Genomic DNA, 24,148 nt, shown 5'->3' with positions numbered 1-24,148 from the left:
CCTGAGAGCCACAGACAGGGTAGGGAAGTTTGTTGACAATAAAAAAAAGTGATAGAATATCGTGAACTTTATCCTTTTTAAACGAAAGGATAACACCACTGTAGTTTCTTCTGAACCCACACCGCTGCGAGTAATTAGTTTAGAGTAATTAAACCAGAAAACCCACGAAAGCGTACACGTGCTAGTCCAAAACACCAGTTTATACAGTTTACAGTAAAACTTTACTTCCTCGTTTGTAAACTAGGAAAAAGAACACCAAATTCAGTGTAATCTGATTACTATAAAACATGTATATCTGAATGTACTGACAGTTTACAGTGGCGGTATCCTTTGTTAGGCTGCTAAAAGTTAATCAGTAAACTTTAAACAGAATCTGAGCAACTCAAGCGCATCACAAGGTTTGAACAGATTAAATTAACTGATTTCAATTGTATTAAATTAGATAAAAGATTTAAATGATTTCAATTTAACTAAACAATAAAACTCAGGAAATGAGAGAGAACTGATTCCTTGATCTGCTCTGTGGATTTAATTTAGGACTGAAGGCTGGAAGTTGTTGTTTCAGGTTCACATGTTGAATAGTTGATCTCTGACACACTGCAGCAGAACCAAACTTAACCATGAAAAAGGCACATCATGTTCTTTGAAACACTAACTTGGCGGCAGATCACTGACTCCTTTTTAAAAAAAAAAAAAAATTAAAAAAAGAAACAGTCTGAGCTGACACAGAGAGGAAGTACAGGTTCAGAGTTGTGCAACAAAATAAAACCAGCGATTGGAAATCAAAGCAGAGTGTGTGAGGCTCCTGCTGGCTTTCACCATGATCAATGTTTGTCCACTGCTGTCCGTCTTCAAGAGACAGTGATGAGAGGACTGCAGTTAAAAACCTGTAGCTAACGTTATTTAGCCTTTTTTTTTAAGAAATAAAATATCAAATCACGTTTAATTGTTCAAACATTTAATATAAAACTGTGAAAGTAGGATTGGAGTTATATTAGAATTAAATTATTCTTTAGGTGACAATAATTCCTCAACAAAATGTAATTTGTGCTTAAAAAATGGTTTTGTCCCAATTTGAGCTCAGAAATGGAGAAATAGTAATTTTTATTACCAACGTTGCATGATTGATTATTTTCCTCCTCACATCACTGCTGGAAGCTGAACAGAAGCAGACGCAGACAAAGACCCCCCCCCCCCCATCCCCCCCCCATACACTTAGATAAGCACGCTTATTTTTTTACATTTTTTTTAAATTACTCTCCATAAATAAAAATCTATAAAAAGGGGGGAAAAAAGCAAGAGACCCCTCCTATAAATTAAAAAAAAAAAGATTTTTTTCCCCAGCAAAACAGAGATAAAGATCTGTGTATATAAAATAAATAAAAAAGAAACTTTAAAACCCATATGAACAATATACAGTGTTACTAATATCTTGTTAAACCTGCGAATAGATTAACGTAGTGCATTTTTTCCATTCACCACAAGAACTACGTATTTTAATTTTACCTTAATCATTTTTTTATCTTCGCAAATCTGCAGGCAAATTAAAATCCTAAATGATTATCCAAAGAAAATGAGCTGTGAGGTTTCGTTGCGCTGCAGGGACGCTTTGTTGACATGTTTGTGTTGCTTACAGTTTGCTTGTCGTCTGGTGGATGTTTGTGTTGAGACTCGTGTACGTAAAAAAGACAGACAACATCTCGGTAAGGTTTACATGTTTCTCTGCAGGCTTTGGGAGAATATGGTGTTGTTGTTGTTGTTGTGGCTTCCTAGCCTGGGATGCGATGCATCTAGGTGTTACCACGGCTACTGACGACTGTCTATCATCTACAACACAACGTCACGACATCCTACGACACTGCGACTCTGTACCTGCTTTTAGCTACAGAGAACGACCCTCCCCCTCTGCGTGGGACCGGGACTGCCATTCTCTACTGGCCTTTCGTACAAACACACAGGCTTCCCTCCGCTTTATAGCTTCAAATAAAATGTCTGTCGTTTTAAAACGAGTAACTTGAACGTTAACGTATGAAAATCGTGGGACCGACTGATCCACGACTGCACTTTCCTGTCTTTAAAGGGGGGGACGAAGACTGCTTTAAGTCTGGAGGATAAAAATCTAGATATCTACGTTACATTGTCCGCTCTCGCCAGAAGAGAGGAACGAGTCAGTTACAGTGTAAAACTGGTTCTTCTTGAGCCTGTCTGGTTAGGCGGGGAAAAGCCCCCCTGTGTGTGTGTGTGTGGGGGGGGGGGGATGTGGGCCCTCAGGCATGCCAGTCCAGTGCAAACCTACCAAAAGAATAAACAGTTTCAGATTTGAACAGGGGAGGGGATGTAGGGGGAGGAGTGGAGGGGAGGAAGGTGGGGCGGCTGTCAGGAAGGGGGGCGTTTGAGTCTCCTTGGTCCCTCGCTGTCGTGATCCTGAAGACAGACAGACAGGCAGACAGACAGGCTGTCGCTGATATGTGCAGTCTACCAAGGTGGCAGCAGAGAACTCATCTGCTGCAGGTTTAAAGTCTGAGACGACTCCCTTTTTTTTTTTTAGTTGATTCAAGTAATTTCACGCCGCTTCAGGGACTCGCAGCGCCACCGCTGGTGAATCAGAGGGTTGATGGATGCTCGGGTCGGCTGCAGGACCACTTCACGTCCAGCAGCTGTGGAAAACAATAAATATGATAAACGGACGCAGTCGCACAAATGTTTCTGTCCACACCGCTTCCCACAAACAAAACAAAAAGTCTGGTGCGTGCGTTTTGATTGACGGCACTCATTTAAACTCCATTCAGCCTCGTCCAACCCCCCCCCAAAACCCAAATCCTCCGTCAGCATCCCCTCCCTCTCTCCTCCCATCAGCTTGTGTGTTGCTGCTATAGGCAGGTCTTGCACAGCGCCACCTGGCCCTTCATGTAGTCGCGGCAGGGGCAGATGCGTTGCAGCGAGGGGTGGGCGCCTGCGCAGCTAAACAGCAGCAGGTCAGACTGGAAGATGCAGTGGTGGCGGGACTCGCTGTAGGCGGGGACCACCGTGTCGGCACTCGACTCCACCGTCTGACAGTCCACACCAAACCTGGCAGGAAGACAGATGAAACTTTTTACACTTTAATTTCAGACTGAATTCTCCTCTATTGACCCATTTCACCCAGCAGACAAACTGGGCCCTCTGGTGGTAATAACGTTACTGCAGTTTAAAGTGCTTCATCTAGAGTCACCACTCTGGATGACAACACATGAATTCAAACCTGTGGTATGCTGCCACCCAGTGGACATATATACATGTAATAATGTGTGTTCATTACCTGCAGTACAAACACTAACTCTTATCATTTCTTATCCAGACTCCTGGATCTGATCCCCATCACCTGACCTCCCCGTCTACCTGCAACCTGTTCCTACAACAGCAGGTAAGCTAACGACAATAAGAATAAATCAAAGGCAGCATCGCAGTTAAAAGCATTGTTGAAGAAATCCGTTTTTAATTGGCTTTTAAAAGTGTTCAGAGCTTCAATCTGTGTGTCCTTGGGTAGGAAAGTAAATAATTATATATTAAACGTATTCTGCGTTGATACCCTCTATTACATGGTGTTATGGTAATTTAATTAAAAGTAATATAGAATCCATGTTTGACTGTTTAGTGGCTGAAAAGGGGGTCTTTTACTTTGAAAGTACAAATAGATGTCACATGACCAGGAAATCCTGTTTGCCACTCACAACATCGGAGAGCTCCCAAAGTTAATTGTTCAATATTTAGGAAAAACTTCAAAAATCTGAAGTACTCTCTAGAGGGAGTTAACTTAGAATTAAAATTAGATGTGATAGTTTTTTGGTAAAACAGTAAAATGTATTTGTTTCCATATGGGTAACTATATGTAAATATATGGAAGTGATTGTTGTGCATTCAACCTGTTGGACAGTAAATAACTTACACAGCACGAGGCTACTCTGAGACTGTTAACTATTGATTGCATTTAAGAAGGATAATTGTATAACAAAGACTTGTGATATCCCTCTCAAATAGTTTATCTAAGTTGATGACATCAAATGTAAGACACTGAGTGAGGATGATTAAATGAAATAAATAGTAAAAATATGTATTTTTGATTAAGGTAATGACGTCCTTGTTATTACAGGTGTATTAGTATACGTTCAAATAACAATTGAACTAATAATTTAACTATTTCAACACTGGGTAAAGCTTTTCACTAATTATAATTTGGATTTGTTTAGTTGTTTTTTTTTATTCTTTCCACAATTTTGCATTGTTGCCATGCCAACAATTTGCCAACTACCCTCTTTAAAAAAAATCAAATTCAAATATTTACATTAGACTTTTTTTTTAAGTAATAAAAACACATTTAAATAATAATTTATGCAAGAGGGTAAAAAAAGAGCTGGTGATTCACAGTGACAGCTCATCAGATTTATACAGTTACATTACTGACTGACAACCAATAGGAAACATCAATGCTCACTTCCTCACCTCCTCATTAGCATGTTGTGCCACTAAACTCAACTTCCAATCCTTTGTAAATGGAGTTAGGACTTATACATATTTATGTGTGTGCATGTAGGAATGTGTTTCAGAGTTAGACAATATCTAACTATGCTAACATCATTAGCATAATATTTTGTAATTTGAGGAATGTTATTTTTATAAAATGTAATTTAAAATCTTCATAACATTGTTTTTTTTTATCAAGTATCATGTCAGATACCTCTTTTCCTCACTCAGTGGCTCAGTCAGATGTATTAATTAACCCTTGTGTAGTCCTCCCTTGGACCTTTTTAGGCAACTCAAGACCAACACATTGATATATTATCATTTTTTCAGTATTATTGGTCCTTTTTTAGTCAAATATACAAAGTTAGGCCTTGTTTACAAGTGGAAAAAAGTAAAAAAATCATTTGTGTATGCACATATGTAAAGTTTTGGATGGCAGCAAAAAATAATGATAAAATGACCCGGTCCAAATGAACCGTTAAGTTGTGTTTATATTAACTCTAAATGAGGAAGAAGTGAGCATTGATGTTTGCTATTGGCTGTCAGTCAGTAATGTAACTGTATAAATCTGATGAGCTTTCACCTTTACTGTTATGGCATTTCCTACCCAAGAACACACAGATGTCAACATTTTTAAATGATCATTGAAAATTGAGACTGGACAAAAGGATCTGTAAAGAGCCAATGATTTAACAAGTTTATAGATCCAGGTGTAATGTTCTGCATAGTGCCTGTGAAATATAAATGTGACACTACCTTTTAGATAGTTCTGTATTTTTCTGCATTTATCTTTGACACTTCATTTAATTATCTTTTACATAGTTTATTGCTGCCTCTTTTTGTTTTATTTGCTTACTTGGTTTAGTTTATTCTCTTGTTGCTTCACTTTATTGTGAAGCACTTTGAGCCACACCCGCTGTATAAACTTGCTATTTACATATGGTTTTATTCTGATGTATATTGTTGACTATATTCTTGTTCAAAACAAAACAGTTTGAACCCCACAATAAAGAAACTTGTATAGAAGACAGGTTTCCAGTTCTAACTTTAGCTGTGGCTGATTGTTCATATTAATAATAGTAATAAAACTTTATTTATATAGCAAAAGCAACAAGAGGCAGCAAACAACAAAAACAGGGAGGCTAACTAAAATAAAACAAATGAGGTGTGAAAGTTCAAAGCAGTGCTGTATAAATAAACAGTGAAACAAATGCAGAACAATATGATACTATCTAAGGTGGTGAGACATTTGTCACAGGCAGTATGCAGAAAATTACACACTGGATCTATGACAGTTTATTTTTAGATATGGATCCATAAACTTGTTATACCCATTGGCTCTTTACAGATCCTTGTGGAGGAAAATGTCTATCAAGGATATGTAACAAAAAGCTTTTATTATCAATGTATTTATTGTTACAGAATCTACATTGTCTTCTTTTTCAGCTGTGGAGGACTTGGAGTTAAGCACAGGACTGCTGTCAACAAACAGTTGGGAAAGGTTACGATAGAGCGCAGACTTTCAGGTGAGTGCATCACATTCATAACACAAGAGAAAACATTTGATTAAAGGTCCACTGTTAATGAAAAATAGTAATCAATTATCATGAATTACAATAGGCCAAGACAAATTTATCCAACACTAGTTACTAACACTCCTGACCACCAGAGGGCAGCAATGAGTAGTCTTCTTACCTGTATGCAGCACTTTAATGTCTTAGTTGACAGAAGTAAACATTAACAGAGCCTCACTACAGTACAACTGTGGTTGCATTATAAATGACTAAATCAAGGTGGTATTTTCAGGTAAGACCACAGTAATGATTGATGACACTCAAATTTCAGCAATTAGTTGCATTACTAGTTACAGCCTAAAGTAGTGGAACAGTAACACTGGTACTGAAGATGTCATTTTGCAGAATAGTTTCAGTGTTGTGTCAATAAGTTGGTGTGTTTGAACATTGTGTTCAAGTTACTAGACGTACAGATATACAGCCAAATCTGGGCCAACAGTTATTATATAATATTTGAACTAATCTGTAAATAACTGTAATGATGATAACAGTACAATATTTTCCTCTGAAATGTAGTGTAGAAGTATAAATGTGCATAAAAGTAGGAAAAGTTCACTTTAAATATTTGCATTCAATTCTGGAGCTCTTTTGAATTTATAATCTTTCCCAATATTTTGATATCCGAGGTCTTATTTCTTCAGTTTCAGACTTTTGGCCATCATGTGGTGTGTGGACAGACGGCATCGAATCATGAGTGACAGCATAACAACGTATACAAGGACCCTTCGTTGCCTTCAGGGAACTTGGGTACTGTGAGAAATATGACTCAACACTTTCTATACTCCATATTCACATGATTGAAGTTACATTTGACAGCAGTCTAAGAGCAATGTTGGCTATTATTTGAGTAGATAGTTTGGGAATTAACGAGGCTTTGTGTCTCCTTTCCAAACAATGGGGTAAAAAGGAGACAGAACCTTGTCTGGGCCTGCAAATGACCAACATAAAACAGTCTAAGATAATTTCCCAGAGTATCTACTCAAATAATAGCCAACATTGCTCTTAGACTTTGTCACGTGAATATGGAGTATAGAAAGTGTTGAGTCATACTTCTTGCAATACCTACTTTCCCTGAAGGCAACGGAGGGTCCTCGTCTTCTTTGTTATGCTGTCACTCATGATTCCACTCACACTCAGTTCATGTCGTCTGTCGACACACCACACGGAGGCCAAAAGTCTGAAACTGAAGAAATAAGACCTCAGATATCAAAATATTGTGAGGAACTGAATGAAAATATTTAAACTGAAAAAAATCTCTTATTTTCAGTACATTGTTGTATTTTTCAAATTATTGACACAGATTTGGCTCCATACAGATCAAATTCAAGGTGTTTTTAAATTGAGTATTTCCATTTTATGCACATTTATACTTCTACACTACATTTCAGAGGCAAATTTTGTAATGTTATAACTATTGGCTCAAAAGCACACTAGAAAACTAACAATGTTTAAACTCAACCACACATAAAAAGTAGAACACTGAAACTATTCTGCAAATGACATTTTCAGTACCAGTGTTACACTGCTTTAGCTGTAACTAATTGTATTTTAAAATACAATTACTGAAACGCACCACCTTGATTTACTGGTTTATAATCTAACATGACAACTCAAATCATTTATTAACTACTGTGGCAAAGATCAGTTAATGTTTACTTCTAACTCCACCTGTCAACTGAGACAAGAAGTGCAGCTTCTTACAGTATTGCAATCAAAAAATAATTGTTCTATTTTTCTGAATTAACAGGATGTGGACGCATACAGGGCTCTGTGTCACCTGTCCTTCAACCCCCACCAAATGCTGTGTGGACACAGGAGGACAGCCAAGAACAGGCACTGGGCTGTGGACCTGTGAAGCCCAATGTTACTCTACAGCTCTGTGGTTTATCAGTGACAGTGCTTTTCAAAGAGTAGTGTCTGTTAACAGTGAGAGACAGATCTATGAGACATCTGTATTGTCACTGACGCGGGTCCCATCTTTCACCAGACACACTCTTAACGGTGACCTCCAGAGGGCGAGATACCCACTCACCGCTGAAAGACACTGTTAGGGGTGAGACCAGCGTCAGTGACAATACAGACATTTCATAGAACATAGATCTGTCTCTCACTGTTAAACTCCAGTCTGAAAATCCATACATTTATATACTTTAACTTGTGTTTTGTCAAATCTAAATAAATCAGTGTTAAAATTATCCAAAAATCTATTTTTCCTTGTTTTATTTTAAAGAAGCTGAGGTGGAGTCAGAGAGCCACCTAGTGTTGATATGTAGCATATACAGGAGTGTGTGTGTGTTTGTGTGTCTCACCTGGCCAGGTCCTTGTCCTTGTTGAGGTGTTGGAAGAAGGAGGGCTCACAGATGAGGTGCTCCTCCTGACACACCTGCTTGCAGGAGCGTCCAGGCTCAGCTAGCTTGACCTGCAGGGCAGTGAGGGGCGGCCACATCACCTGACCGTGGCAGAAGTCCTGAGGACATAACACAATGTCACACAGTGGAAACACAAAACAACGGCAATGAATAAAAGCTCAAACAAACATAAATTAGCTACAGGGAATTTGTGTGTTAAATAAATTTTTTAACAAGGACATTAAACTTACAAATCCCAAGTGTGCTAACAAGATAAGAAATCATGTTACTGACCTAAAAGCATTACGTATAGGGTTTTGTCTTGGAAAGCTCACATTTTATTTTGATTATATATCATCCACTAAATTGAAAAAATTTATTTAAAAACATACCTCACAAACCATTCATATATAATATACTTTAATGAATTTCCATCTATCTTTTGGGTTATCGAAATTATTTTGTCACATTCACTTTAATTGTAATTTTCTTTATATTCATCTTATTTCAGTTGTCATGTTAATTGGATATTGGTTATATTTAATGGTTACATTTTAGAAATTGCTATAATTTCCAAATCTTGTAGTTTTTACAGTCCCACAGCAGGACATCTTAATTTGACACAGGGACAGGTTTATTAATCTATAATCTATGGAAGTGACTCAATAAAAGATGACATTTTGGGCTTTCAAGTCTTTAGAGCTAGTCTATTTAAATTCCATTTTCATTTGGCTATAATCAAGTCTCAGTAGACCCAGACTGTGATAGGTTTATGCAGAGCTAATACATCTACAGGCAGTACCTGGTTCTCAATGAAGGCGTTGACTCTCTGCAGCATCCCCTCACAGGTGAACTCATAGGGCAGGTAGGGCTCAATCTAATCACACAAAACACAACATCAGGACACTCTGCATCAGCTTTTCTCACTGTGTACGTGTCTGTTCTCTGCACCGCTGTCGACCTCCGCAGACTTTTTTTTTCGCAGAGGAAAACTTCAAGCAGAGAGGAACAACAACTGAACCTTTGTTGTAGCACCAAGTCACTCGCTGCTTTCCCTGTTTCTTTGTGTACGGGGAGGAAGATGAGGAGGAGGAGAGGGAGGGTGTGTGAGCCAAGCCGGAGCCTGGTAGGCTGCGGCTCGCCACGGATCACAAAGCATATGAGGCTCTGCAGGCCTGTTCAGTGAACAAAGCCATTGTTCCGACTCGCTCAGCAGAGCACAAACACAACACGAGGTCCCGAACCCGGACTTTAAATATGCATGGGCCTGGACTTAAAGACGCAACAGGATCTTTCTCTCTTTCCCCGGTGCTTTCACTGATCCTCTGCTGAGTTTTCACCCGAGCATCTTTGTCAACATCTGATTTCAATTAATTTTTTCCTTGCAAAGGGGATGAAGCTTTCATAGTTTCAACTTATCAGCTGTGAATAGTTTGGCTTTTTCTTTGTCTAATGTGACAGTAACCTGAATATCTTTGGGTTTTTCACATTTTATAGCGAACAATGAACCAATTATTTCAAGAGTGAAGACAATGCAGTACGCCTGTGTGTAATTATATATAAAGTGAGTACATATGTAAATAAATACATATCTGGCTGGCCACAGTGATTTTATGTACTTGTAACATCAATTCTTTACGTGACTGGTTTTCTACAGTTTTCATTATTTATATCTTTTTTATTGGACATAATCTTTATTATTTACTTATTTTTCTAATGCATTAATACCACAGTATTCATTTTATTCTGTTCCTTTACCATTTACATGATGTTTTAAAAAAAACAGTCTAATAATTGATTAATTGAAAGTATTTCTAATTTTGAATATGCTGAATTAACTCTGCCGTTTTATTGACCAAACAATTAATCGCTTGAGCAAAAAAAATAACTGGAAGATTAATTGATGCTGAAAATAATTGCAGCCCTTACATTATTGTTGTGCCCTTATTTAGTGCAATAAATAAATTGTAAGCAGAAAAATTAGGATATTAAATAAGACAAATTGAAAAAGAAAGAAAAGATAATTTAGGTGACGGTCTCTTTATATCAATGCAGACATTTCATGAGGAAATCTCTTATCAAAATGTTCCAAAAGTCATCAGGTGTGTCGTTTTCTGTGTTTACCTTCTGGCTGAGGATGGAGCGGATGGCCCTTTCCACCTCTACAGAGTTCTCGATATCCACCGTCCACACATGGGGTTGACCGATGTACACCTCAGCATACGGATGTTGAGACGTCAGCTGCGGAGTGAGTAGAAGTTAGGAAAATCAAACACCTTTTAAAAGTCAGATCTCGAGCAGAGGAGTTAAGAGACAAACGTGCTCACCTCTCTCAGTGTGGGTTTACCCTTGAAGAAGTCTGTGTTCTTGCTGCTCTTTGGCGGGTTGAATTTGGGGTTGAGGAAAGCGCAGCCGTTGGCGATGGCTTCCAGGGGGGCGGGACCCTCATAGGGGAAGGACAGACCCACAAACAACTGCAGAGGAGGAAAAAAATCTATTTTAAAATCAAGATGAAGATTGAGTGCAAAAAACACGATGAGGATCATTGTAGGAGTACATTTGTGCTAACACTGTGGCTAATGTAAGTTCAGGAAAGAGCCAACAGTTTGCAGCTCCTGAAAAAACCAGAACAACAAAGACGTCTGTGAGGGTAGAGAGGTAGAAAGTTCACTGGCTGTGTTGAGGAGTTTCTGTTGTTTGCTGATAGCAGCAGTTAGCTCCTGTTGAAGCAAACCTCCCATGTTATCAGCACAAAATACAGCCAAGGCAGCATTTTTTCCTCTATAAAACAAGGGAGGAAAAACAAGGAGAATAATGTGAAGACACCACTCTAATGTTTATTCCTCCCAAAGGCCACTGGAAGTTTGGTAAAGAGGGAGTGCTGTGGATAGTTTGCAGATGGAAACACACTGAGCCTAAGCAGCCCGAGGAGAACAACAGTAACTCACAAAGATGTTTAATATAAGACTATATATAAATCTCATTTAACCACCAGAGCCTTATCACTACATCAAAAACACAGCTGTGATCTGAACCATCTTAGTTGACTAATGTTTCTACCAACCAAAACAGTTTCACCCAAACACTGAACTGCTCTCCAGAGTCCTGGTCTAACTTGAATCACTTTAGAATATGGAAAAATTGGACAAGTAAGACAAGTAAAAGAAAAAGCAGTTTTGAGCAGAAGAAATAAGTTTCTCTGTTTATCTCTCCTGTTAATCATCTTGTTATCCCTCAGATTGGGAACCACTGACTTAGATGACTTAATTGAACATTTACAGTATTAACATCTTGGTATGTTTATATCGCTTTTATCAATATTTTATTGTTTAAACTGTGTTTATCCAGAGAAGCTTCCCTGATAGCAATGCTCTCTTTTTCAGGAGCAGAGTTTAGTTGACTTGCTCAGGGACACTGAAGTGATGGAATGAGGGACGTGCTGCTCTTTACCCACCCAGATATTTCTTACTGGTCCTTCCATGTATTTATTTATTGTGAGCAAGGCCCTCAAATGAGCTCATATTACAACTATGCTGTGGATTTTGTCCCCTTTGTTACATTGGAAGCATGTTAGGTAGGGATATTTTAATGGCCAGTACGAACAGGAGGGATTGACACAGAAAGCAAACTCCTCAATGCACATTACGTCATGCGAGTACAATTCTGATTAAAACATTTTAAAAGAAATTAAAAGACAGTAATACACATGAGGTAAAGATGTAAATGCAAGGTGAAATGAGGACTAAACTGAGGGTAAAAATAACCCTGAATTTAAAGGTGAAAGTTAAGCACTGTGGTATACAGTAACCAAATGGGTCCTCTCTATGTCTACATATTATGTCTTCTGTGATTGTAGCCATAAATACTTTAAAGTAAATACTGTACGTACAGAGAACTAGAGGGGCCTATAATAACAAGTTCACTCCTGGATGGGAAGAGCAAATATTTGCAAGGCAGTAGCAGCTTGTTAATATGAGCGTGAGACAGTTATCTAGAAACAGAGAGAGGAGGGAGGAGGAGGGAGGAGGGAGGAGGTGGAGAGAGGAGGTGGTGGCGGCAAGTGGCTCATTTACTGGAGGGCCAGAGCTGGCCGGCTACAATGGCTAGTCTGTGTGTGCTTGTATTGGCCAGTGTGTATCTGCCCATAAGAACAGAACAGTAAGTCTGATCGACGACACACTCTTTCTTTAACACACAATGACGTATTGTAACATGAAGTGTGTCCGTGCACACTTCAATGTTCAGACCAGGGTTGTGATTTATGCTTTTCTATCTTGAATGCGAACACAACTACAGCACTGTTAGCAACAGACGTCTGCAAACAGGTGGCAGCAGAGCACGCTGCTTCTTCTACGTGTGTGTATGTTGTGTGTGCATGCAAAAGCTCCTCAATGCTGAGAAACAGTCACCCACTATTTATAGTGAGCGGGGAGGGGAGGGGATGAGGAGAGGGGAGACGGAGAGAGAGCTTCCGTGGTGGAGAAGAAAGGCAGAGAATCCATACAGAGTGAAAGACTCAAAGGTAGAAATGAATAACTTATGCCTGCATCTCCTATGTTACTGTTACGGATTTAAAAAGAGAAATCAATAAGAATCGCAGATTTTACATGAAAGCTCTTTAATGGTATGCATTAAAGAAGTTTTGTGTATTCATGTTCAAGGGCATTCAGCTCCTGAGACACTACATCTTACTTCTATTGGTTTGTCTTCCTTTGCCTTCGTGTACATTTATATCCCCTGATGTTAACCCACTGCCACACGTTAAAGCTGTATAAGTAAAAGTAGTAATACCGCAATTTAAAAACACTCTGCTGCAAGTAAAAGTCATGCATTTATGATTTTCAATACATAATACATACATCCTAATCTACTCATTATGCAGAATGGCAGACACAGAATGGTAAAATCATAATATTTTGGGGGCTTTCCTTTAATATTTTATCAATCTTACTTGTGCATCATGGCCCTAATGTAAATCCCACAATGCTTTGCACAACTCCAACCTGAATATTTTTTTTATGAGCCACCTGTGTGCAGAGTCTAATCTGTAATAAGGCAGTACGTTTTATATGCTGATCACAAGTTTTGTATTTAGAATCAAAGTAACTAGTGAGTATAGCTAGTTCGCTAGTTAAATACTATAAATGGAGTATATATTTAGTACAGTATTTGCCTCTAATATAAAGTGGAGTAGTTCAAATGTGAGAGTCATCTAAGCATGAAGCCAACACAAACCTACATATACATACGCATTCAATGAAGAGGCTTCAATTCTACAGGCAACACAATGATGACAGTGGTACTCAAATGCAGAGGTCGTTCCAATGTTAGAGGAGTCATTTAACTTTGAATAGACCTTTGCATAAATCTATTACCATGAAAACACACATAGTAACACAATGTCAATGATTTCCATTTTATATTACTTATAACACATTTCCGGGACTAGCTCACAAAATCATTTTCCTTTATGATTGTGTGGTGCTTTCTGAGGAACATTGGAACCAGCTCACTATTGTGCTCCAACACAAAATGTTTGGAGTCTAATGGCTCTGCAGCAGCCTGTGCCACATCTCTTAAAACATGGCGGCCGCTGAGTTTAATGAGGCAGCAAGTTAATTAGGTTGTTTTTTTCTTGGTATTTGTAATTCCAGCACCTGCCACAGGATGTGTTTGTTTTCCACTACACAGAAAATGATGATAATGATGATGTATAAGATATAAGCTGGTTATAGCTGGTAAGATATATTGGTATGAAGACTTGAAAACAGGACTCTTTCCTTTACATAGAAATGTATGGTTATGATAATTATTATTATTATTAATTTATAGTTAATATATAATGTACTGGGTGTGTGGAGGAGTGTGAAAGAGGAAGAAAATAAGAAACACGTGTAAGCTAAACCAGAGGCAGACAGCAGGAGGCAATTAAAAAGAGCTAGACAGCGAAGAGAAGAGAAGCAAAGTCAGAAAAAAGCTAAAACCTTTGACTCCATCAGCCTGCAACATGACGCTGTATAGCTTTGCCTCACTTCAGTGGTTTGATCATTGACACTATTCCCCTGATACAGCGCAGCTAGTCAGAGTTTATTTCAGGAAATTTGGTTTGGGAGAAAAATCAAATGTCAGACGTCAACGCCAACATCGTTCCTCACAGAAGCGCCTCCACATCCACAGAATTTTTTACAATACACTGTTAAAGCCCCACGAGACCAATTAGCTCAGGCAGTCTAATTGCAGGTAACAGTAAATGTGTTGTTTAAGCACCACAAGGAAAACTGTGCCTACAACACCTTCTTGTTTTCCTTGTTAGTGCTTAAACAACAATTCGGCTAAAATGTTGGGTTTTTGTGGTATTTAATAGGCCATTCCCCTATTCCATGCACAACTACATGTAGTGAGAGGATGTGGAAGTTTGTATTCTATCCCATCTCTGCTGAGAGTTAACTCTCCAGGCTACACGAATCCAGCGAACCAAAACTCACTCGGGTAAAACATTTTGAGTGTTGTTTCTCTTTGTATTTTTTTCTTTAAAGATCTGCTCCACTGCAGAATACACCTTTGCTTTTCTCTCTAAATGCCTCCAACGTCACTGAGTTCTTGGTTTCAGAGCTGGATTTGCCGGCCAAGAATCGTTTTTTTGGCTGAAGCAATACTCAATATCATTTCAGCACAAAAGGGGTTTAAATCTCAATCCATCTTTTTTTCTATAAAAGTGTGAATCATGATCTATGGCTCTCTAGCTTTCTTTTCATCCCTGCCCCGGCTCTTGTGTGATGTCTCTCTGCGCTCTGTCTGCCTCGCCTCCCGCCCTGGTCTGGTGAGAGAGCATCTGGTTTTAGGGGTGAGAGAAATCGAAGCTCTCTTCCACCTTATTCTTCTGAAATGAATGATGACTGGAGCCAAAAGACAAATTCCATCTTTCAATGCCAGCACTAATGATGGTTTTCACCTTCAGCAGACAATGTTGTCAGGTTTTTGAGGACCATGTCATTTTAATTCCATTCCCCTATGGCAATAGCAAGGCAGCTCCATAAAATTTAGTGGAAATTCACTGCTTTCCCTGAAGTTCTGAGCATAAAAGAAAAGTAGGTGCTGCGATTTAATTGATAAGAGTGATGCTTATAATTGTCTTTTTAGCGTTTCCTAAACAAAAAAAACCCAAGAGGAAAAAGTATACAAAAGTGTAGAAGAATAGATTAAACAGCGCTTGTCTGCTCTAATGTAAGTTACAAATGTTAGCATGTCCAGCTAACTAGCTTACCAACTAGAGCAGTAACCTAGCGTTACCTTCAAGGCCAAAGAGCACATCAGTAGCTGACTACATTAGGTACATACTACAACTGCATAGTGCTAATCACACACAATACAGCTTTGTATTAGCTAAACTGTCTGTCATTCCTCATCCTAAAAAAAACCACAAAGTTAAATACCAAAATACCAGCACTAACTTTCTCTACACTGCAATACAACAACAATGCCGTTTCTTTTTTTCCTCGTCTTCCATATGCAGCATCAACTGGTGAGGACTGCTTACTTTTTGCCTGGAACGTGGAGCTTTAGCTTTAATCTATGAGCACAACATCATTTAGACATAATTATATTAGATAACTACAGCTGATCAACTTCTGTTCCAACAACTTTTGTTTATCGTGCATTTGATTAAATCATTTAGAAGTGACAGGATCTCCACTTCACAGCTTTCAGCAGAGCTACAAAACAAAGCTATTATTCTGTGAACATGTCACTCAACACAATACAATCCAGTCTGGCTGCTGCTTCTGTGGCTGTGTCCTTGTCTTTGTGAATAAGAGTGGTTTGAGTAGTGAGAGGAAGGGATAAGTCATGACGTGAATGGAGAAGTGCTTCTGTGGACGGCTGGACCGAGGACAGATTCCGACATTCTACTCGGTTGAAGGCTCTCTCAGAAGTGGGCCTCTGTTCACATAAAGATAGCTCCTCTAAAAATCACATTTTTACTCTCTAACTTCTCTTTTAAGTGATATTGTAGCACTGAAATGTGCTTAAAAATGGTCATGGTTTTTAAAAAAAGATACAGCGTGTCCTCAATATTCTGCAGGTTAGCTGGGCCACAGCTTCTTGGTCATTTAAAAAATGTCCAAGGGAAAAGTGTGGGAGTTGGTTTGTGGTTCTCATAGCCATCTAATAAGCACCGTACCCCTCACACACTTTTATTTCCCTGCAGGGCTATTTATTCATGTGAGACAATTTACAGCTGGACGGACTCACCTTGGTTTCTCGGAGGAGGAACTGCAGGTCTCGACCGCTCAGGATGCCGTGGTTCTTGACGTAGCTCGGCAGGTGCACGGTGCTGGTGCCGTGCACGGTGCCGTGGACCTCCATGTAGCTGTGGATGATGTCCAGGTATTTCTTTTTGTCCTGGAACAAACAGGGAGAAACATTTTTCAATGATGAGTCTTTAATGTCCTCTCTGAGCGGGTACATTTATCTCAAAGTGAGACAATAAAAAAACAACACTTGCTCTCATACAAATTGAATTCTAGTGAATTTAGTAATAAAAAAAACAGCATTTATTTTATTTAGGTTAAGCTGGTGCAATCCAGGCAAAACATCCTTGAGTGAACCATTTTGAATATAATTTTTTCAAGAGGAGATCAGTATCATTACTTTGTTATGTGGCCTGGTGAACCTTTGTTCGAGCTACCTGACTGACCATCTGGCTACAATGTCAGGCAGAGTTAAAAATAGCACTGTGTGAGGAGCATTGGCGCACACAATACCCTGCTATTGTTATTAAAGTCTACCTGATCTGCAATGTCCTTCATCAAAAAAACAATAAAGCATTCAAGGCATGCTAATAAAAACCTGCTTTCTTTATACCAAAAGTCATGTCTGGCCTACTTCCACCACACAGGAATGTTACCCAGCTGATTGATATAGTGGACGAGCTCAACAGTGAAACTAAGAACCACTTATCTTGGCTCTGGAGGCTCAGTGGTCAAAAGAAATAACTGGAATAACCCTGCTAACATCACTAGGACATCATCAGGGTTATTCCAGTTTGGGCTTGAGATTTGGAAGTTTTAATAAACCTTTGGTCTAGGGACAGGAATTTGACACACGTGGACAGGGAGGGTTTTACAAAAAACACTATCAATTGCATTATGGGAAATGTGGGATGCCACGTTTTTTTGAAGTTTGATCAGGATATCTCAGCCTGTGCTGCATTGATATTGATCAGTCTTTTTTTTTTTCACCTCAGAGAACAATATCTCTTGTTGAAAGTAAGATACTATAGATTAAGATTAAGAGAGATTAAGATTCCCTGAATGAGAATTCACTATGTACAAAGACATGATATCGTATAAGTTTTGATAAACTTCGAGGTCAACAGTTTCTTTGAAAATCTTTCTGGGCAATCTCTGTCAAGCTGGTCATAGAAGCCACTTTTTAAAAAAAGAATTCCTTTGAATCAGTTTGGATGGAAACATTATTTCCATAATAGAAGGCCTTTGATCGCCACCACGCTGAGATTGTCACGGCAGGTCTTTGATTTTCAAAAATGAGGACATGATGCTGTATAACCCAGCCAAATTTGCTAACAAAATATTCCCCCCGTGTCTCCTGCTGAAATTCAGTGGAAAATCCGTCTTTTCCACTTTGTCCTGCACCTTCAAAAGACTCAGCCATATGGGAGCAACGTACAGTACAGTTGAACGCTCTTAAAGCCGAGCCCTTCGGGGAGGCAGTGCAGATGAAAGCTGACCATTTTCTCCTTAATGACAGGATGCCTCAAAGGCGCATTCACCAGTATGTTCACACAGTCTCATACAAACTGGAATGTTATTGATTACCAATGGTTTCAACACTCATGGGGCAGCAAGGCCTCATTACCGTTAAAAGCTACCTGTTTTAAATTTACACACAACTCCTACACTCAATCCTGCCTTTGAAACTGCCTCCAGGACATTTCCCTGCTCTCACTCTCTACGTGTGTGTATGTGTGTGTATCTACCTCTGTGCTTCCTTTTCGGGTTTAAATTTCAGGTAGCCGCTCGTCAGGGTCCCTAGAGGCCTGGCTATCAGATGCCTCCAGCCAGCCTGCTGTAACTAAAGCAGCCTGGTGTGAGTGTGTGTGTGTGTGTGTATATATGCGTGAGAGAGGGAGATGAAGTCCTAATTAGAGGGTGAAATCACTATCCTGTAATCTTTTCACTCAGGAGAGATGAGCTAGGATTTATGTGTGTATGAAGGGATTTATAAATGAAGGTTACTGGTGGGTACCTGAAGAAGAGGCCCGCACACACAAACTTAAAAATCTATAGTAGGTTCTGCATGAAGCTAATGGAATAAAAAAGATCTGAGACACACACACTTTGTAACAGGAAGAAATCAACAAGTACTATTTTTTACATGTTTCCTTCTCTAGAAGTGAGGCTAAAAAAAACACAGTAACAGTAACTCCAGTCTGGTGATTCATGTAAATATTTTAAATTGTTTAATATACATATTTAATGTGTGTTACACTTCTACATTAGTTTTAAATACAAAAGCTGCTTAGGGGCATACATATATTTATGTTCAGCTCATAGACTGTATATAAAAATGGGATGGGAGGTACATATCAAATACTTTCTTCCAAAAGATGGCAAAAGTTTAGGTAGTTCTTATCACATGAATGTATGTTCAAATGTTAATTTTGATGGTTAAGATTGGGAATGGCTTGCTATAAAAAGGAGGTTTCACGTCATGACAGCTTAGCTCTGCTCGCGGATTAATCTGGGACAATTGGGCTTTTTTTTCTTACATTTTTCAACAGTGGGACGAAGTGGAGGCACGACATCCATCTTTATATACGTCAATGGTTCAGATTAGGAATGGCTTGTCTAAATAATTTGAATGATTGTGATATTTTACACAGCGATTGTAACATACTGTAATAATATGAGATTAAGTGAAGTACTGTATGGTACGAATATGGATTATAATAAACATTTTAGGTGAACATTGTCAGATTGTGGTGAAATCATCTGTAAGCCTGTTGAGTTACTGTACATGTGACTCCCTGGAGAAGATGGAAAAAAAAGACTACTAAAAGAAAGACATCATATAGTCTCGGATGTGTGTTTATTGTGAACGCTTGAGTGACTGTGTGAGAGGGACATAGATTATAGTACCCTTCGAGGCAGTCGCCACACAAAGCTTTTACGGTCAGAGGACATCACTTGCCAGATGCTCTCTGGAGCATGTCTGAATTCCCTCTCACATACATGGACACACAGGGAATAAAGGGCAGTGTGTTTAAAGAGAAAACCCAAGAAACAGGTTGAAAGATATAAAAATCCTGGCCAAGAGCGACAGGAATACAGAATTGTAGATGTAAGAACAGCATTTTTCGCAAGGTGCATCGCCATTTTCAGATCCAGTGTAGATTTTCTTTGCTTTCACAAAATGATATTGTGTCAACTTTAATTCATAATCCTGCCTCAGCTGTCAGCACACTGTGAAGTAGAGCGAAGTTACGACTATGTAACACTAACAAGCTGAAGACAGAGTGATAACATTACAAGAGAGTTTTCCCCTCCATGTCCTCGGACAGTCCGCGTGGTATACAGCTAGCAGAGTGCATGTATCCATCTATACTGTATGTGTCTCAGAGAGCACGCAATATGCAATCTGAAACCAGATAGCAGATCGATTGTGGCAGCCTTGTACGGGAGCATGTGCTTAGAGAGTTATAAAATAACTGCTTTAGCTGGAGAGGTTGATTGAAGCAGGAGAGAAGGAGGAGGAGGAGGTGAGTTTTATGACCTTGTAAATCAGGGGGAATTTGTAAACCCTGGCGCGGAGAGGAAACAGGAGAGGCGGTGGCTGCTTTCTGTCGGCAGAGGGGAGGGTTGAGGGACGAGTGTCCGGGGAGGAAAGCTTACTGGCTGACACACACAACTTCTGAGACTCACAGCGAGGAAGCAATGGCAAAAAAAGGCTGAGATACAGACCCCTAACTTGCTATTAATGTCACTGATGCCTCTTCGTGACTGCTAGCATTACAGCGCTCGCCAGTTTCTGAGTAAGAAATTACTGAAGTAATAAGTTGCAACATTTTCCAACATGTCAGGTTTACTACTTTTAAGCAGCTGACATCACAGAATAGCAATTCAACAGACTCCATATCCAGTAAATTAAAGCTTGTTTTGGTTTATTCTGTACAGATTTTTATAGCCTCGTGCTCACAATGACAATGTTAACATGCTGATGTTTAGCAGGTATGTTCACCATCTTGCTCATTAGCACAAAAAACAAATTACTTTCAGACCTTGAACTTCCTCCAGCCCTTCCATTTTAACCTCTACTTCACCTTCTTTCAGTATTTGTATTTCGACTGCCACTTCAACTACAGTACAACCTATACTGTTTCAACAATTTTTACGTGTTTCAACTGTGTTTTCAACTTTCAGTGGCAAGCACCCGTCAATTTTCCCCACAAAGTTTAGTCTTTCCTTGCTGTAGGAATTACATGCATAATGGATAGGTGAAGACAGGCGTTTCTACAGAGCCAATTCTTTTTATTGAATTAAAGCTAGTGATTGAAGTGTCCATTCTATTTTTCTCTTAGGCAGCTACATAGTATGACCCAGGCAGGACTTGGAGTCTTTTTTATTGAACAACAAATATCTGTTTTGTCTGTAAAAATCAAGAAAGTAACCCTCAAGATACAGTAAATCCATAATTATTACTGTATGTATGAACTTGTTTATTGCTCCTTGTGACTTTATTTCATCTATTTATTTTGTTGCTTTTATGTTCTTTTTCAAAAAGCAATACAGATTAAGTGTTAAATAATATTTAATTTTACTTTTACAGTGGCTTAAAGAAACGGGGATAAGGATTATCGGCTCTCTGATCTGCGATTTAGATATGTAGTTTGATATGTGTACAACGTTATTTTCCCCTTTCATTATTAAACTTCTCCTCTGGGTGTTCGTATAGGGGCACAGCTGCAGGGCTGAGAGCAGATTTTGATGTTTCAGCGCTTTATCTTGACAGGTAGCGGTGTCAAGGCACTAGGGATGGAACAGATTAATCTTGCTTTACAACACATTTCAAGTGAAACAATCAACTTCTTCCTCCTCCTGAGACAACATATTTGATACAAATACTCTCTTCTTTTTGTTCACTTGTCATGTTCTTCCTTTATATGAACTGTGTTGTATTTTGATGATGTACATCACCGTATGTTGTCATTCTTTAGCTTTAATGTTCGTCATGTTTTGAAAGTGATTGTGCCCAAGTCTTGAATGAAAGAAAGACTCAAAGCATCACATGTGGAAGCATTTCTGAGTCTACTGCAGCAATCTTAAGAGGAAAGAAGAGCATTTGCCTCATCAGAATGCAGACAGGTGCACTCGGTTCAACTTACTCGACCCTCAAACTGCCTTCGACATCAAACATCAAACGCACCTCTGATCATCTTCCCATCTGAAATAATTTCCAACTCTCAGACTCTGGGGCCCTAAAACTGGAAGCTTGTCAGTCAGGACAAAAATTTACTTCACCCATTCTTCAGAGAAGGAGGAAAACTCTTTTTCCCACAACACACACACACACACTTATATGCAGAGCCCATTATACGCCCATCTCTGCATGGATGTCACAATGTTGAGACAGTCCGAGATAAAGGCAGTGGTTCATTTTAAGTGTGGGCACTTTAGTGATGCTAATACGCTATCAGGCTCTTTTGGTGCTCCCGCAATGTGTGACCTTTTGTCCCAGTGGTTGACCTTTGTTTTATGGTACAAAACTCTCTTTGACAGTGAAGACGTCTTCAACGAATAACTAAATACGGAGGAAGTAATAGACATCGTCTTCAAAACCTGACCAAAGCTTTTCCAATATGATAAACAGTCATGGTCGTAATTGAAAAAGCAGAAAAGCATACGAGACGGATGTCCTGAAGATTTACTGCATGTTCAATGTTTACATGCCAGTGCAGGTGGGATGCATTTTAACTACAGAGATTGTCTGAACTTGAATTAGTGTGACTGCTGTGCAGCAGCATTTACAGGTCATATAACAATACAAGCATTATTTTATACACTGTTTTTATAAAATGTGTATGTTTGAGGACGTATTCCTGACAAGAATTTTAGGTTGTTGCATCTCCTCTGATAGTTTTAATGCTACTTAAATGGTGCATAATTCTTTGTAGATGTGGTTATGACTTTTGTTTATTGTTCACTATTATACTTAGCCTTATAGATTGCGATTTTTGAACACCAATATCTTAAAAGCTCAGTATTGCACAATGATCAAGTATACATAATTTTATTATAGTGACATGTACAGTGTATGAGTTACTGCTATGAGTTACATAATGCATTTAAGAGTATGGAGGCCCATTCAGTCCTATTGTATTTATAACTCAATGACTGCATACAGTAGAAATGCCATTCAGGCCTCAAAATGCTCAGTATTCACACTGTGAATAAGCCCATTCATATAAGTTGCATAAATGTCTAACGTTAAAGTATTTTCACTTCTATTGCATCTCTAACTCAGCCGCTACATTAAAGTCAATGAGTTTTCATACAACTAGAAAAAGATAAAAAAAATCATGCCAATTAACATAAAGGCTCACAGCAACCACACACACACTTTCTTCAGGAAATATGTGATCATTAGAAAGATCGTTATTACACTATCTCATGACTCCAGTGTGGTTCTTTACATTTAGAAAACGTCACACACCAGTACATATGTGTAGTGGTGAGACACTATAGGTATAATAAAGACTAACAGACAGGTGTACTTGCAAATAAACAGCATAACAAATGCACTGTAAAAAGCTACAGACACTTTGACAGACACTTTAGAAATGCCCTGGGGAACATGGATGGTAAAACAGTATCCAGAAGTGTTTGAGTGCAGTCAGATGTTATTTACTTCAATGCCTTGCCACACCCCATTAGACATAACAGTGTAGAACCTATTGGATTTTGGTGGCTGGCCATGTTTCTGACTGTCAGACAGTAAAGGAGGCACTACATGATTGCTAAAAAGTGAGTCTCCGCTATGGATATGTGGGCTGCAGAACCATCCAAGTGTAACAGGCTGAGCGCTTATGTGAGGAAACATTGAGCTTTAAGCCCAGTTAAAGGAAAATAAATAAAAAAAACACATGCAGCAGCTATAATACTCCTGCCTGTCCTGCAGCAATGGAAACACCTGTAACGTCATATGCTTCGTTGGGTGCAATTAAAAGCTTTCCACCTTGTATACAGAAGCTAATGGCACCGGGGGGAATCTGAGCACCATTTCCATACATTCAAACTACTTAGTGGAGCATGCAGTGAAGAAAACAGGTGCATTCACAAGCATATTGTATCAAGCCTAATTATCACAAAATTTGCTGTCTTCTGTCAATCTGGTATAAGTAGAGTTAAAATAAGACTAGTAAGATATTTTATTCTAATATTAATGCTGTTTTTTTCTTATTGTGGTCCGACTGTAGCTATTTTATGTTTGTTGGTTGCATGCATCCTGTCTTCCCCTCATAAATATGGATAAATGATTTCCTGCTTCTGTGAATGATCATGGAAGCACACAGTGTTGACATTCAAATACTCTCGTGCTGCTTTTACTCAATAAAATAAAAGTAGATGAAACACAACACAGGCAATGTTTGTGTGTATGCTGGCCAAGCAAGGAAATTACAAACTTCAAAACAAATTTCATTTCAATTTC

The 24,148-nt window shown here is 38.9% G+C and overlaps 2 protein-coding genes across 2 annotated transcripts in view; one reads left to right on the top strand and one right to left on the bottom strand.

The window, feature by feature from the left end:
• The window catches only part of LOC118339828 (transmembrane protein 163-like), a 29,953-nt gene extending 26,307 nt beyond the window's left edge, over positions 1-3,646 (top strand). The window contains exon 9 of the transcript XR_004797332.1: positions 3,338-3,646. The gene's annotated coding sequence lies outside the window, so the exon portion shown is untranslated. The remainder of the gene's footprint in view (positions 1-3,337) is intronic.
• The window catches only part of mgat5 (alpha-1,6-mannosylglycoprotein 6-beta-N-acetylglucosaminyltransferase), an 81,952-nt gene continuing 59,022 nt past the window's right edge, over positions 1,219-24,148 (bottom strand). Inside the window, exons 14-19 of the mRNA XM_035678062.1 lie at positions 16,673-16,822; positions 10,750-10,896; positions 10,547-10,663; positions 9,225-9,299; positions 8,384-8,541; positions 1,219-3,069 (exon numbers count right to left, since the gene is read on the bottom strand). Coding sequence (XP_035533955.1) covers positions 2,871-3,069; positions 8,384-8,541; positions 9,225-9,299; positions 10,547-10,663; positions 10,750-10,896; positions 16,673-16,822 — 846 coding nt within the window. The 3' untranslated portion in view covers positions 1,219-2,870. The remainder of the gene's footprint in view (positions 3,070-8,383; positions 8,542-9,224; positions 9,300-10,546; positions 10,664-10,749; positions 10,897-16,672; positions 16,823-24,148) is intronic.

This window comes from Morone saxatilis, unplaced genomic scaffold (assembly GCF_004916995.1).
Source record: "Morone saxatilis isolate NCDOM2014 unplaced genomic scaffold, NCSU_SB_2.0 Contig6, whole genome shotgun sequence".
Taxonomy (NCBI): domain Eukaryota; kingdom Metazoa; phylum Chordata; class Actinopteri; family Moronidae; genus Morone; species Morone saxatilis.
This window is presented reverse-complemented; position numbering and strand designations above follow the sequence as displayed.